Below are 16,642 nucleotides of genomic sequence, written 5' to 3' on the forward strand. Positions count from 1 at the left end.
TCTAAATTTGTCAGGAGCCCACACAAGAGCTATGGGAGAGCTTTGCCTCCCAGTACATCCATCATCAATCTGTGCTCCAGCTTTAGGATTTACTCCGCTAATGAAGAGTGATTTACATAATGAAAGGCTCATTACAGAGGCTTTCCATTTCTACTTTTTGACAAATCACATTAGCTTTTTAAACCTCCTCGAATGAAATTTGCATGAAAAATTACCATAAAGTTTGAGGGAGATGGTTAGCATGTTTTATTTTGGGTATTTTGCTTTAAATTTGATTAAGATTGAATTTAAAATGGTCTGAATGGTTTCCTTTTGTCACGCAGGCACAGAATCCTTTGGACTATTCTCCTGTACCATTAACGGAGAGGAAAGGGACCAGACACACAGGGCAGTTTACAGGTGAGACAACCTGTGGAGGACTCATTTTCAGAAATGCCTATGAGCGAAATTGGTACTGACGTTTAATATATCAATTTAGCTGACTACAGATACCAATAAGGATGTTTTTTCATTGCTTCACTCTGCAAAAATGTATAGGCTTAAGTGAGGCATGAATGTACCAAATAAGCTGCCTAGGGGCTCCATCAGGCTGAACAGAGGATTGACACAACCCCGACTGTGCTGTGGATGTCTTTGAGTATTACCAGGGACATGGGAAAAAAATCTGTTGAAAAAATATATGCCCCTGGTCTTGCTGTGGATGTCCGAAGGGACTAAAAAAACACCAGAAGTCTCCGAGCATATATCAGGGGCAAAATGGCCCAAGCAACAGAAATGCAGTTGAGCTTGGCCTTGGCTGCTGAGTCACACCTATGTATTGACATGTGTTAAACTTTATCTGGCCACAATCTCCCCTTTCTTCAGCCCAAAGTTGTGGCACATCAGCCCCCATGATGAGCCCTACAGGCCTTATATGCCTAAAATTTATGCACGACTGTGTTCATAAGACTGCCACATGGGGGGCATTTTATATCATGTTTGATCATGAAAACAAAACAAATTAGACTCCTCTGCCTGGTAAAAAAAAAAAAAAAACTCTTCTCTGAATCATCAGTAAGGCTTCTCAGCATTAATTTGATGCAATACAACAGATACACATCAGCTTGTGACATCACTGCATACTGCATTATTTGCCAGTGGGCCTATGTCAATCAACAGGTTGATACTAATGTTTAACCGATTCATCCATGCATCCCTTCTACTTTTGGCAATGTAAAACATTGAAGGTATTGGGTATTACCAGATTGAGATATGAGTCCTTGTTATCATAAAAAATAAATCTAGTTTCTTCAAGATTTTATGGATTTTATTGTGCTGTAGAGGTCATAACTAGCAAAAAAGAACCAGTAATTATGTTAGAGAGAGGGGTAGATGTCTGAGCAACAGCTGATTGCAAGACCTACCAGCTGGTTTGGTAATAACTGCATCAGCCACCCCCTGTGTCAGTGCAAGTGTGTGCAAAAATAAGAGAGAAGGCCACTTTCACCTCCTTTGTGTTCACATTCAAGTAGTAAAATTGGAATTATGTCACTGCTCTCCTCTTCAGTAATCATGGAGATATTAATCGGCCTGCAGTCCTCCTATCCTTTAACGTTAACGATTTGATCTGTCTTTCTTTTTCAGTGTGAAACCAAATTGTAACATAAAAGAACTACAGTGTATTTCATTCTGAGCTTTAGTAACACTATGCAAGAACACACCATTTTACTGAGATGCTTGTTTCCTTTTGTTCTCCCCCTCCATGCTGCACCTTGTAGGTTCATTCCCAGACATGCAGATGAGCTGGAGCTGGATGTGGATGATCCTTTATATGTGGAAGAAGAAGAGGATGACTACTGGTACAGAGGCTATAACATGCGGACAGGGGAGAGGGGCATATTTCCTGCCTTCTATGCCAACGAGGTCATAGGCCAGTCTAAGGAGTTGTTGGGTGAGTTCTGAATTACATCACCTTTCTATTTTCACATCCTAAATGGTGGAAATAAATCAAATGATTTGTATTTATATCTCCACATTTAACCATGCAGGAATGAAAAGAAATCCAGCTTGGGTAGACACTTTTAGTGTTCAGTTTTTGGGGTCAGTTGAGGTACCTTATCACCAAGGCAATGGCATTCTCTGCGCTGCAATGCAGAAGGTAAGCTTTGTCAAAACAGCAAACACGAAGAAACCCACAAAATATACACAAGCATGCATCCTCAAATGTCACATTTAAGCCTGTAAGTTCTGAGATGTAAACTTTTGGTCTGCTAGATTGCAATATCGAGGAAAAGGACAGTACATGTGCGACCTCCTTCTCTGTGTGAGCTGGAGATTAGCTTGCAAGGAGTGAAACTGATCATGAGCCTGGAGGATGAATATGACACTCTTGATGAGGTATGGACTCAAAAAAATCAATACGTTACAAATTCACTCAACAAAAACACAACTAGTGTCTATTGAATATTTAATTATAGTGCAGCTGTGCTTTTTTGATAATGAAGCAAACTTTTCTTGTCTGTTCCTGCATTTCTCCCCCTTTAGTATGACAGATGTAGTCACTTCTTCCAGATGAAGAACATCTCGTTCTGTGGATGTCATCCGAGGAACAACTGGTAAACAAACACAGTTCTCTTCTGCCCCTGTATCACCAGTGCACGGTCTCTCACCTGAATGATTTGACCATGTTGTTTTCGTCTCTCTGCAGCTACTTCGGCTTCATCACTAAGCACCCGATGCTGAACAGATTTGCCTGCCATGTGTTTGTATCCCAGGAGTCCATGCGACGTGTAGCAGAGAGTGTCGGGTAAGTCATAAACACATTATTACATGAGAGCTTTAATATCTCTTTTTCTACTGGGGGACAGAATTAGATTCAGTTCAGGTGAGTGTGTTTGTGACTTAATGACATGTTAACACCAATGAGTGAGAATACTGAGATTTTAAAATGCAATCTAAAACCTCATTTATTTAGCCTGGCTTTAATGTGGCCCTTTATGTTCATCCTTTATATTTACTTAGTTAATTATCATGATGATTCTATTCTGCTTTAAATCAAAATTTTAGTGTTTAGAAGGGTTTTTTTTAATTTAAATGTACTATTATCCAATATTTTTACCCTTCAATTCTTACTTATTTTTTCAACATGTGTACACAAGATGTCCACAGATGTACAAGTCAACAATAAGATCTTAATTTATAAGAAACAACATCAAATAAAAAAGAGGTACTGTTTGGAAGTCAAACTTCTAGTAGACTGTCCATTCTCCCAGCACCAACATCTATTAAGAGGTATCAACAACATATATCTGTTTCATAGTTATTCATTTTCCTCTAAAGAATTAAAATTAGACAGTTATATTATTGGAATATAATGTTCTGTTTTCTCTTGCAGTATAATGTTGACAGTTTTCCAAATATATACAATTTCTGGCCAAAACCTCCCATCTCCATTTCAGTCAGTCATCTCACATTTGTAATTTGTTCAAGCATTTATTACGGCAGCATAGCATTTGTTTAGCGTCAGACTCCAACTTCATCACTCCTTGCAGATTTATTTTGTGCAGTGAGATTACATGTTATACCCCTGTCTAAGCCCACAGGTGGATGCTGGGGTGGAGGTGGGTTAAAAGCTAAAATGCAGTGCTGAACCAGGGCAGAGCAGGCAATTACATAGCTGAGGAAGAGATCGGAAATCTTTTCGCTTAAGTGGAGCACTGAATTAGGAGGATGTGAGTCATGTGGTTTGATTAAGATGCATGTCAGGTGTGAATCATTAGCTTAGCCAAAACTAATTTGCAGGCTTTGCTCCATTTTTCACAATTTTATCTTTTTTTTTTCTTAAATCAGTGCTATTGGTCACCCTTTACATTTGTCAGTGGGTTTTAACAAATTATAAAAAAAGAAAAAGTGTCAAAAAGATGCCGACTATGATTATTCAATGTTAAGTTATTTGTAAACTACATCTTTTTTTTTCATTCCCTGAAAAGTGGAGGCATGAGGTTTTGAGCGTTGCGAACGATATCTGGAATGTGTGTGAATGATCTGCATCCAAGGCAGGATTTACACTGCATGATTCGATGCTTAATTTAATTTTTTTTTTTTTTGCTCAGATCAGAATTATCTAAGTTTGCTGTTCACATTACTTTTTAATTGTGGCCTGTATTAGTTGCCTGTATGAAGAGGACTTGGAGCTGAACTGACCCACATGAGTAAAAAAATGGCATACAGAGTATGGTGTGACTATTTTATGATAGTTAAAGGTGATGATCTTTAACCCCCCTGTAGAAAAATAAACTAACATTCTTTACAATTTTTAAAGTTACCTCTGTGTTTTCAGAACTATTAGGGTGGTTCACTAGTTACCATCAACGTACTTACTTATGCTAAAAATTGGAGGGACTGACAAACCAAATTAATACTTTTTTTTTTTTTGCAAATTTTCTGCAGTTGCAAGCCAACATTCAGGCTTTGATTAATTTTCTTGGATTTGCAAAAAGCAAGACATTGGTACAAACACATCTTTAGTAGATTAGAGTGGAGAACTACTCTCGTATCATACTGAGTCAAACCATCTCAGCACACAGATGCCTGTAAACATTTGACGGCAGCTCTCACACAGAGAGGAGGAGGAGGAAGGCTTTTTTGGTTAGTGAGTGTGTAGGTCTGCTCAGCTTTGCTCATAAAGTCAGTAGGAACAAGCAGAAAAAAAGGAATTTAATTTAGGCTGTTTACTCTAACAAAATCACTCTTTTGGGTACGACTTCTTTTATTTATCTGCCCCGGTGGCCGGTAGGTTGAGCATATTCACCTGTTCACATAGTTTAAAAATACCCGCATTTGGGTGGTGGTGGGTGCTAATTTCCCACCGTGCTAATCATGACCTGAAATTGTTGTATTGTGTCTTATTCACAATGTTCTGTTAAATGCTGAGTTAAATAATAAAATCTATGTTTGATGAAATACTGACAAAAATATTTTTCAGACCCTTTCTAATAGTAATCTCTTAGTTCTAAATCTAAAAAAAATTATATTTCTCTAGATTAATTTATCTTTCAGCATGTTGCGTATAGTGCACCATGCTGTGATTCTCTTAGTAACTGTGCTTTGAAATGTGGTTTAAAAAATTTTATCAAATGCTACGCATTTTAATACTTTGATGATAATCTTTTATTTTCACATTTATTTTTACATGCTTATTCATTTTATTGTTTTGTTGATTTTAATGTAATTTTAAATAAAAATATTTCAAGTGTAATATTTTACAGTTTTTGTATTGTTGTTGTTTATTGCATTGTATTTCTTTTATATTTTTGTCAGCTTTTATTTTATAATCAATTTATTGCATACATAACGTTAGTGTGAATTAGTTTCTGAACCATTTTCAACCTTCTTTTGTCGGTCACCTGTTAAAACACTGAATTCCTATAAAATGCATCTGAATGGTTCTATATATTGTGATTTTTTGTCAACTAAATTTCACATTAAAAGTCCTCTCTGATAGCTGCAAAACTGTGTTTAAATCTCATCCATGCAGTGGAGCGCTCTTATCTGCAGCAGGATTAGTGAGCAGTGATCTGAGGATATTTTGAACCAAAGTCTTTTCATATGCATGTATGGAGGGTTCAATAATGGGTGCACGCTAAGTCGTGCATGATTCAGCTGTATTGGGTTTGAATAATTAAAGAAACAGATATGTCACTGTCTCTGGAGGCAGAGAGGGCAGGCAGCAGAGCACAAGAAGGGGCAAGGCTCTTTCATCCATCAGCTCCTCCTGCACTGTTCGAGGGACAGACACAAAGACAAAGGCAGAACAACAATACCCTTATTCACCAGCAGTACTCCTGCATTTGCAGTGGATTATTTTAATGAAGCAGTCTTTGTGTTTGCATCCACTTCTTAGTAAACAGTCAGTGCATGACTGTAAAATCTGGGACTGCAGAAAGGATTACTGTGTCATAATCGCTGGCAGGTCAATCATTAGTCATGCTCTCGTCTCTCTGTGTCTGCAGACGAGCCTTCCAGGAGTACTACCAGGAACATCTGGAGTACGCCTGCCCCACTGAGGACATCTACCTGGAGTAAGAAGTGTTGCCATGACAACCTCCTTCCGTCTCCGCAGCTTGTGTATGGTGATCGAGTTTGCCACCTTGTTCGCCTTGAGCAGGAGCTTCTCCCTCATTGTAAAATACTCCTCTAAACTGGGATCTTCATTTCTACAGTACGCTTGGCATTTGACTGATTTCATTCATTCATTCATTTTCTCTTTGTTTATTTCCATCATCTTGATGGATCGATTGCCTGTTTCTTTTATCTTTTTCTATGATATGAAAACTAAGACGCTGAGCACCTGTTTATTTAAAGGGTTCCTCTTTTGAAATGAAAAACAATATACCTACTACTGCTGTTTCACTTTTCAATGCATGGCTAGTAGGGTAACTGCACACAGAGACACAGAAATACACATATCCTAGAGAATGGCAAGCAGCTCAACAATCAGTTAGGGAATGGTGTGGGATCATTTACTGTAAATATGTATTTGTTCAATATTGATAAACTGCTTCTTTGATTTCTACTGATAGTGACATTGGAGCAAAGTAGAGAGAGTACAGTGAACCGTCCTTGGTCCAAGCTTACCCCTGTGTTGCGTAGTGTGTGTTGTAAATACATGTATAGAAAGTAGACATACAGGCGCTTCATCCAAACTAATTAACAAACACACAGCTGAGACTGCAGGAGGGGTTTTGTTAATGTTGGAGCAGATGTAAGAGATTTTGGAGGTGTAATGACTTGGTATGACCTTTGAATGTCATTAGCCCCGTAGATATTTTATTCAGCTTGGATAAGGTGCAGCTACTGTCAGCACATTTGGATGTAATGACAGAAATGTTTTACTTTCATTATTCAGTCCTCAAAAATCGCACTGCTTGCTGACCTTCATCGTGGGGAACTTTCGTAGGAAATCATTCAGCTGTTTAAATCACAAATCACCATCTGCTTTGCTATGACTGACGGGACTGTCAGGTTAAAGAAGGTTAAGGCGCTCTGAAAAGCCATATTCTCACATATTCTCTGACTGTTTAACTCTGATTTTCACTGGCACCCTACTCTCTCTTTTTTGACATGGAAGTTTGGAAAGACAGGACTGCCTAAGAGTAAATGAGAGTGTCCTTGCTCAGTCCTGGTACCACATGTCCTCAGTCTTTTGTAAAGCATAAAAAGGGAGGTTTTATAGTTATGTAAATGGTTAGACTTTTGATTTTTAATATGATGGATACAAGGGATGGTTATATTATTTACTGCTTTTGTTATCCCAAAAATTTAAGCATCATTCCTACACAACACCACAACCTTTGTTGGCGTTGCTGTGCCATTTGAATGCTTACTTTTACGCACCTTACAGAGGAGGGGGCATTTTAAAGAATGATGCAGTCACAATTGCCATCTGCCATGTTCCTTTACACAATGTTTAGCTTTGTGTTTGGCTGCTTTCAGTCACAGTTCACCAGAAGAAACACCTCAGATCTGCAGGTTTTCAGTGTCACTGTTATGGCAGGTGGCTAATTAGGGGTTCTTTACATATGTATCGCTGTCAGTTAGATCATGTATATACAATAGCAAATCTAAAATAGTGCTGTGTCCTTTATGTTGAGTATGTTATGAAATGAATGAATATGTACATTTAAAAGAAGTTTTAAAAAAAGACTACAACCAGACAACATCCCCGGAAAGAAAAGAAAATCACATAAATATCTGTGATCTATCATTTTATTCAAGTGTCTTGTTTCCACACAGGATGTTTTCTCAGTATCCGTCACATGTGGCGTTTTGGTTTCTAACTCCATTAACTCTTCGCACACAGGCTTCAGCAGCACATTTAGGACACATTTGTGAGCAGTGACATCAATGTGTGACACACCCACCAGAAAACCGACCAATCTGCTGTTAGAGCTGAATAGTGACTGAGTCAGCTGCCACTTGAAACTTATTACCGCGACTTGCCGATTATAGTAATCGCCTCTGAGCTCTGACAGCGTGACCTGTCTCTGATCTGTATTTATCTGCTTCTGATTCTTTTGTTTTTCTATCTCATTACAGCCTAGTTACAAACCTGTCCCTCCACAAAGCTACACAAAAACAACCTCTGAGGATGAGCAAGTCCCATATAGCCGCTGAGACATACATTAACAGTTAAAGCTAAATTTTGACTTTATTACATTAACAAGATTCTTCACTGTATACCTAGAGAAAACAGTATGTGACAGAACAAACATATCCTATCTTGTATCTTTAAAAACAAGGACTTGTAAAATTCCAGGGTAAAAATGAAAAAAATGACAAAAAAATCACTCTGCCTTGTCATGGGTTTGGTCTTATGAATAAAATATATGCTTGATGTCCAAAAGTTTGATTGTGTCTGTATTGTTTACTATTGATTGTTGTGTTTTATCTTGAAAAAATTGCAATGCCATGTAAGAAGTAAAAATCCACACATCCACATCAAAATATAAGATTAAAAATGAAATAATTAAAAATGTACTCCAACACTGCAAGTCAGGAAACACATCCGTTCTCCATTTATTCTATAGAAACCAATGCTTTAAGTGGAATAAAACCAGTGCCAGCACTCCCCTTAATCAGCTGGGCTCATTTGGCTGATATGGAATAAAAATAACATCTCTGTTTTTTTAGCTGAACTGTAATATATGATGTGTATTTTGATTTTTTTAATCTAAAAAGAGATAACAAAAACAATAACTTCTAAGTCCAATTCTCATGGATCAAATGTCACACTGGCACTTTTATTAACAGCCAGCTGCTCAGTGTCAGGACAGAGAAAATTACAAACAAGTAAACTACATGTTGGTGGTGGTGGGGGGACAAAGTATTTAACAGTAAAGTTCTTTAAATAAACTAAGACAAATAAAATGATACTATCCACTGTCCTGTCCTCTCCAAATTAAGGCAAAAGCACCCATATAATCTTTGTAAATAAACCATTGTATGAAATTAAAAATGACAAAATAAAACAAAAAAAAAATTATACTGTATATCTAAAAAATAAGAAGGATCCTAAATAATGCCAACATCTTATGCAGTGAATTTTGCAGTTTTACCTTGTCAGCATCAAATGTAGAGATTAAAAAACTCCTCCACTCACCAAAACCATGAGTCCCTGCTGTGTTGAAGATGATCTGGCTGCAGACCTCTACAATAAGGTGACCTTGACCGTGCAACAGGAAGTGACTTACATTACCAAAGCCAGAACCAGAATGACGTACTGAATGACGTATATTTTCTGCTCGCTGTTAGAGGTTATGGTAAGTGACTTTTTTTTTTTTTTTTTTTTTTTTACAACAGCAGAAGTTTATGAATAAAAATCTGAAATTTACTGAGGGGGATACATTTAAATTTAACACACCACAAGCTAAGGAAAAACCCCAAAGAGGGTTAAGGTTAGACACCCAAACCCTTAAGGTTAGGGTTAGAGTAAAGGGGAGGGAGATAAAATTAAAATAACAAACCACAGCTATATCACTTCCCAGTTCCCACCCCACTGTCAAAGTTGCTCCATTGTAGATGTCTGCAACAGATGAGCCCAAAACGTCCCACCATAGAGGTCTGCAGCCTGATGCCTCTAGCTGGGTTTGTGAAGTGACTTTGCCAGCATACAACCAGACTTTTTGTCTTTGCCAATGAGCTAGTTGTTCTCTGAGCAAAAATACTGTCCATGATCCTTTGACCAACGGTCTGGATCTTCATTTTGAATAACGTGATTGTTATTGTTGACAACTTGTAGGGAACAGGTGTTAATTAAGAATCAGTCTCCTGGGCGGAGGTGCAAACACTTGCGTACTGTGTCTAGTCTAGTACTGGACTGTCCAAGAGGTAAATGGTTTTACTCCTGTTTTCTTCAAACACAGTGTCTGGTCAGTTTACCTGGATTTGTTCAGAGAGATGATCACAAATCATCCATAAAAGCTGTACACTCTGGTAACTGGCAAGTGGTGAGAAGTCCCAGTACACTGGAAGAAGCCCCAGTACACCAAAGGATAAAATTTAGAAGCGTCAGTAATGTGTGCCACTGAGCACCAGTCCACTTAAAGCAATGGTACGTTAAGAAAACAGCCCCCTCACTGAGGGAACAAATCGATTGTTATTTTACATTTCAGTATGAACTGTAAACAAAGCTTAACTTTCTTTATATTAGTGCAATTACTCCACATTCCCCAACTTGTCATCATTAAGAAATCTTTCCCATCAGCAATGGCAGCAGCTGGGTCTGGGGGTGCACTGAGGATCACAGCAAGGCTCCAAGTCCGGGTCTTCTCCTTTTGAGATCTGGCTCTCTCCAAACACCATGGAGGCCTCAAACTTCTCCTTCACCTTATTTATCTTCTCTAGCAGGGCTTGGAGGTCAGGTCTCTCTCCCAGAGAAAGGGGGTAGTGTTCTGAGGGGTCAGCCTCCAGGTCAAAAACAAGAGGGGGGTCGTGGGCCTTCAGGACTGCAAATACTGGGCAGTCCTGGTCTGGAGTAGTGCCGCTATGTGTAGCACCTGATTAAAGGATGAGGGTATCAGATCAGACTGTTTGATTAGGTTAGAACACAGTATATAAATGGTCCTTTCTATTGGACTTGATCAAAAACAGTATTAAATAGGTTTAGGACTGTGTAGGTGCTGGTTCCAATAAAAGGGTTAGAAATATCCTTTAAAAGAAAAGTGTTTTCCTTATTATTATTCATACAAATTTAACAACAAGGTATGCATTTCTTTAACTGTTACACTTAATTTTGCTAGTTTCTGAAGATTTGTCTTCTCACAATAACAGTGGTATTGGCAGATATCACCCCTCTTGATAGACAAAATATGGGTAAATAATGTGGCATGAACCGATTAAACTAGCAGATATTTATCGCTGTGTTGTATCAAATTACTCTTACCATATGGGACACCAAAATGTACAACTACACAGTTTTAATCTAGAACCTGAAACTGCGCTTTTTAGCTATTTTTGTTAGTTATTGTCCAAAGTTGGGCATACATATTAATAAATCACATAAGGTCGACTGTACCTCGAGTGTAGAAGTGGGCCTTGTACCTTCCTAACCTGAGGGCAAACAGGCCATACTTTTCACTTGGATCTGTAGGGTAAAACATCATTGTCTCCCTCTTGCTCTGCAAAAAATGAGAAAAAATGGATGGAAATATGTGCTTGGGTTTGACATTATTTTACAATTACCTCCATTCCATTACCTTTCCTTGATGGACAAGCATTTCCGTCATATCAACCCCATCCAGCATCACTTGGGGAAGTGTAGCTCCTGCCAAACTTGCGAATGTAGGGAGGATGTCAAGAGTGCTGGCTAGCTCATGAGTCACACCTGCAGAGATGAGTGAAGAAAAAGCAAGCAATCACTGAAAGAGTTTGCATCCATTTCCATGTTTATAATGTCCATAGTTGATTTCGGGAATGCAAGAAGTAAGTGTTAAGTTTTGTGCTAAAACTCAAATTAACTTGGGTGTTTTTGAACACCCAACCAAGTGATCATTGCTGAAAAACTTCTCTGGAAACACCAGACCCTCTTAACTTTACAGTATATGCAGATGACTGAGCTGTCCTCACCTGGCCTGATGGTCCCAGGCCAGAAAGCGATGGCCGGCTCTCTCATGCCTCCTTCATATGTTGTTCCTTTTCCACATTTTAAAGGGCCAGCATTACCTCCACGGGACATTCGCATCAGTTCAGGGCTACACACAGACATTGTCTCATTATGAGCATGGTTATGTGCACATAAACATAAAACTTAGCGTTTGATAGAGAAAAACACAACTAGTGTACAACAGTTGGGAGATTAAGATGTCTGCATGTGACGGCGAGTATTCATACGTAGATAACTAACCCATTGTCTGCAGTGAAGAAGATGAGTGTGTTGTTGATAACACCTGTCTTCTCCAGGGCTGCCAGTAGGTTTCCTATTGTGTTGTCAAACTCCAACAGCGCATCTCCAAATTTACCCCTTGAAGTCCTCCCTGCTGCCCCAGGACCTGCATACTGGGGGTAGTGGGTGTGCTGCATAAAAAAAGAAGATGGTAGTACTATTGCAAGGACTAATCTTTATCTACACTGGGTCAGAAACACTTTAAAAGACACTTAATTTTAAAACATTTTCACTCTCAATTACTGATAAACTGACACTGTTACTTACATGGGAGGGATAGTAGAGAAAGAAAGGCTGTTTTTTCTTGACTGATGTTAAAATAAAACCGGTAGCAAAGTCACTATATGCCCTTTCCAGATCAAGGAAGTTGACTGGTTGCTGCTTGATGATCTCATTGTGCATCAGTGGAACAGTTACGGTGCCAACATCACACAATCCAAAACACTTCACATCAGGAGGGAAACAAGTCAGGTTCCAACAGGGGCCCTGGGGGGAAAAACCAGCAAGGAAGAACAGATATTAAAATAAAATCAATTACCGATTACTTTAAAAACCTGGAGAAGATTTTATTTGTTCTGACCATGTCATGGGAGTAGGGGATCCCTAGATACTCATCAAACCCCTGCCTGGTTGGGAGAAACTTCCCGTTGGCACCAAACCCTAAGTGCCACTTCCCTACAGCAGCAGTAGCATAGCCCTGAGGTTTCAACACTTCAGCAATGGTGGTCTCATTCAGAGGAAGGCCACCTATAGAGCCTGGGTACAGCACCCCTGGATAGACACCTGAGCGGGTCTGGTAGCGCCCCGTCAACAATGACGCCCTGGAAAGACATCAAAACAAGCAAGGATGATGATTTAATTCAACAAAAGTCAAGACTTCAGCAATATTACATTTTATAAATTGTTTCAAAAAGCATGCCACATTAAATATTAATATAATTTAGAGGGATGCACCAATACAAATTTCAGCATAGAGAACCAGTGCCAGTACCAAGCCTTGGTACTTGTACCCATAAACATTGCAGATGCTGTACTGTATTTGAGTAGGTTGTCAAAGTTGGAGTCGTGTCTGCAGCTGGGTTAGATTTGAGCATAAATGAGAATGCCAAAAGTAAAGCAGAATGCAAACTATGCACTGATTAATTGTCAAAAGGAGGGGTGAAGACAATCTGATGAAAGTAAAACTTTCAAAATAATTTCAAGAACTGTAATGGTATTATTAAATGTTCACATTTGTAGTTTTGAGTAGTACCTCAATGTAATGGTAAGTAGTACCTCAATGGAAGCACTAATACTTGTAGTTGATCTGAAAATAATGGTATTTGTGTATTTCTAATCTTTTAAGTGTGGATGAAACACAATAGAATCTGATCATTAAACCTTCAGACCCCGGGAAACATTAACAGTGAAATGGTGAAAATAATGGAGACAATTATTTCCTCAAGTCAAAGGAATTTAGACTGTCACTTTACTCTTCAGCCTTCAGAGAAGATTAAGTGTACAATCCAGTTTCGAGCCCTAAAGTAAAGTGAACCATACAAATGAAAGAGGTATAAACTAGAGATTACATATAAATTTATGTTGAAACTTAAATATGACCTGCAGACTAGTGATACCTCCACCAGATTACTGATCTCACTAAAATGAATAAATAAGTCAGCATCGATCCTATACAAAGTAAAGTTACTCCATGCACCTGGACGGGCTGCAGACCGGGCTGGTGCAGTAGAAGTCAGTAAACCGGAGTCCCTCTGCCGCCAGACGATCCAGGTTTGGAGTGAGTGAACTAGGATGTCCGTAACATCCCAGGTCCCCGAAGCCCAAATCATCTGCGAAAAGGAGGACGAAATTCGGCAGCGAAGAGGAGCACGAACAGAACAGAACAAGGTTCAAGTAGAAGAGGAGGATGTAGTCCATTATTCCACGGAGCTTTCCTTTTATCTTCGAGTGACGATCATGGTACAGATACGGAAGAGCAAGGTCGAATCTCTCAGCTCTACTGAAGGGGGAATAGGGGAACCAAAACAACGTCACATGTTCACCGTCGCGTAGAGTTGACGTCACGCGCGACAAGGAAATGTAGTCCCCGTGAGGGTTTTTCGTCTACCGACATCATGCAGGTAAGCTAAGACATCTTTAAGAAATAGTTATTTTTTATCAGCTTCCTCTAAGCACCCTAACTGATGAGAAAAAGCTGGTTCAAAATTCCAGGCTCAAAGTATAAAAAGTTTTTTAGACACATTTTTAGTTTCTTTTTAACTGAATCAAAAGGGCCAAATGCCTATTAGGTTCAAACTGACAACTTTAATTGTTGTCGGTGTAGGTCTGCATATGCAGTAATGATCTTAAAAGTGATGTGGTGGTATCGATGTTAATTCTGAGTTTTGCATTGTAAAAAAATACTGAACAGAGATGGGTAACAGAATCAGTGAAGTGAGCTTTTAGAGCAGGTTTTCTGATCAAAACAAACCCTTTCTTTGAACTCCTTTATCCCTCTGCCTCTACACCAGGGGTGGAAAGTGGACATGACTATTGTACTCAAGTAAAAGTAGCTACAGCTACTCTGGTTAAATTTTACTTGAGTAAAAGTAGGCTACTGCTCTATAAATCTACTCAAGTCAAAGTAATAATGTTACATTTTAATTTCACTTTAAGCACTGAGTTAGGGCTGAATGAGTTGATAAAATATTAAATTTTTGATTAAACATAGGCTGTTCTTTAGTGTAGGCCAGGCCTGTAGTTTGGTATAATATACCCTGTTACATAAATACGTATGAATGACATATCTATATACTGTGATCACGGTAGTACATTTACTAAAATGTTCAAATTAAAGCCTTATAGCAATCGCCACGAAAACTAGGGATGAACAATTTTGAAAACAATAACTGTGATTATTTTGACTCATACTGCAGATGCACTATGAATTGTTGTATTGAAGGGAATGATCATTATTATGTCATTCTCATTTTATATACAAAAGAATGATGCTCCGGTGTTTGCATGATGTGTAGAGTATGACATCTCTGCTGCAAAACAAAATAGTATGAAAGTGTTTTTGACATACATTTCACATCAAGGAAATGTTGCAACTTCTGCAGCAGTAGGATATATTGTGATTTGATCTTAATGTTGATTTTTTTGCCCAGCCTCAGTACCCACTAAGGAGTTGTAAAAGGAAAACTGGGGAAAAACTTTGAAAATCAGAAAATCTCAGGTAGTTACAAGCATCAGATTAAGTTTATTTAACTCAAGTTACCTCTTTGCAACGTGTTAACTTCAACTGAATGAATGTAATTCAGTTGCTTGTTACTAGTTAAAGCAATTTCTTTTTTTAAACCTTTTTCCCAATTTTCTTTTAAGAGTGTATAAAATCTTTTAGTTCCTCACTGTAATTTTGCCTCTAACATCACAGTATCTGTGAGTTAGGGGAGCTGTCTTCATTCCTCCAGGTTCATGGCAGGCCAGATGGTTAGAGAGGGAGAAATAAATAAATAGAATAGTATTTATGCCTCAGAGCAAAACCTTAACAAACTATAGGGAGGATATATTTGCGTATACATTTTTCTAGATAAACATTTAGAATGTTGCATGTTAAAGTCTTTAAATACCACTTTTACTTTATCACAATAGCTTTGGTATTTTCCTTTTTGAGGTCTATCCAGACTGTCTCTATGGTGACTTAAAAAAACCAAGGTGAATAATGATTTGTCATTTTATTGGTCATATCCGTTTGATATTGATAGAAAAAATCTTGTTTTCCATTCAATTGCGTTAATATAAGAGGAAGAACTCTTCCTGTGTCATCCCTGCTATCAGGACATCACACTGTACAGAGATGTATATTTCTGCCTGCATGTTGTTTGTTTTTCTGTTTTGCCCTCTTTTTGTCTAGAGCCGTTAATCTGAGGGCCCGTGGCTGAGATTCTGTCCTCTGTGGCAACCTTGGTTTCTAGTGACTCAACCTGACAGACGCTCAATTACGCAAACAAGAGGAGAAATGAATCAGTGGTGTGGTGCTGCAGGGGCCACCAGCGTGAGAAAGGGAAGGACGTCACAGCCAATTTTACCTTAAAGACTATTGTCCAGTCCTGGGCCGTTTTATTAATCTATTCTCAGGAGCTTCAGTGAGGTGGATGGGGAGAGAAGAGGAGGGCACTACCTGCATCCTAATGAGCTCGCATTGTGTGTGTACATATAAGAGAGAGGTATATGAGTGGCCGTATCCTTAAGATCTGCTACATAAATGTAATTTTAATCAGCAAAAGACCTCACCCCAGTATTTCCCAGGAGACTTCATGCAACGAGATGCTGACACCTGAAACGCATTCAGCAGGAGCAGCCTTCTATTGGAATTCAGAAAATTGCTGTTTTTCTTTAGTCTTTATGAATTATTCAGCACATAGCGTATGTTCTCACCAAAAACACTGGCATGGTTGTGTGTGGCTGTGTGTGTGCTTACATACAAATATAGTTGTCCATTAACTTGCGTGCTGCCCAGCTTTGTGTTTAGCCTCAGGGAAGCACTGCTGTGGCATCAGCTGATAGATAGTTTTGATTTACTATTAACTTTCACATCTCTCTACAGAGCTGACCTACATTCTGCAGCTACTGTGTGTGTGTGTGTTGGGGGGAGGGGCTCAGTGCACGTGAGCGTATTTGTGAGAAAGAGAGAAAACGCAGATAATTAAGATAAATTAAGACAGAGGCAGATGCTCCACA

General features: G+C 38.7%; 2 protein-coding genes across 2 annotated transcripts in view; one reads left to right on the forward strand and one right to left on the reverse strand.

The window, feature by feature from the left end:
• Positions 1-6,125, forward strand: part of mapk8ip2 (mitogen-activated protein kinase 8 interacting protein 2) — a 38,204-nt gene extending 32,079 nt beyond the window's left edge. Inside the window, exons 8-14 of the mRNA XM_041795569.1 lie at positions 324-399; positions 1,758-1,930; positions 2,028-2,137; positions 2,254-2,376; positions 2,524-2,594; positions 2,687-2,785; positions 5,991-6,125. Of these exons, the coding sequence (XP_041651503.1) occupies positions 324-399; positions 1,758-1,930; positions 2,028-2,137; positions 2,254-2,376; positions 2,524-2,594; positions 2,687-2,785; positions 5,991-6,063 (725 nt within the window). The 3' untranslated portion in view covers positions 6,064-6,125. The remainder of the gene's footprint in view (positions 1-323; positions 400-1,757; positions 1,931-2,027; positions 2,138-2,253; positions 2,377-2,523; positions 2,595-2,686; positions 2,786-5,990) is intronic.
• Positions 6,126-6,159: 34 nt separating this feature from the next.
• Positions 6,160-13,922, reverse strand: arsa (arylsulfatase A). The gene is made up of 8 exons (XM_041795570.1): positions 13,617-13,922; positions 12,501-12,741; positions 12,188-12,406; positions 11,882-12,051; positions 11,605-11,729; positions 11,235-11,362; positions 11,054-11,156; positions 6,160-10,535 (listed from the first exon to the last, which is right to left on the reverse strand). The coding sequence occupies exons 1-8, from the start codon at positions 13,835-13,837 to the stop codon at positions 10,240-10,242; spliced, it is 1,503 nt and encodes a 500-aa protein (XP_041651504.1). The 5' UTR covers positions 13,838-13,922; the 3' UTR covers positions 6,160-10,239.
• Positions 13,923-16,642: the final 2,720 nt, after the last annotated feature.

This window comes from Cheilinus undulatus, linkage group 9 (assembly GCF_018320785.1).
Source record: "Cheilinus undulatus linkage group 9, ASM1832078v1, whole genome shotgun sequence".
Taxonomy (NCBI): Eukaryota; Metazoa; Chordata; class Actinopteri; order Labriformes; family Labridae; genus Cheilinus; species Cheilinus undulatus.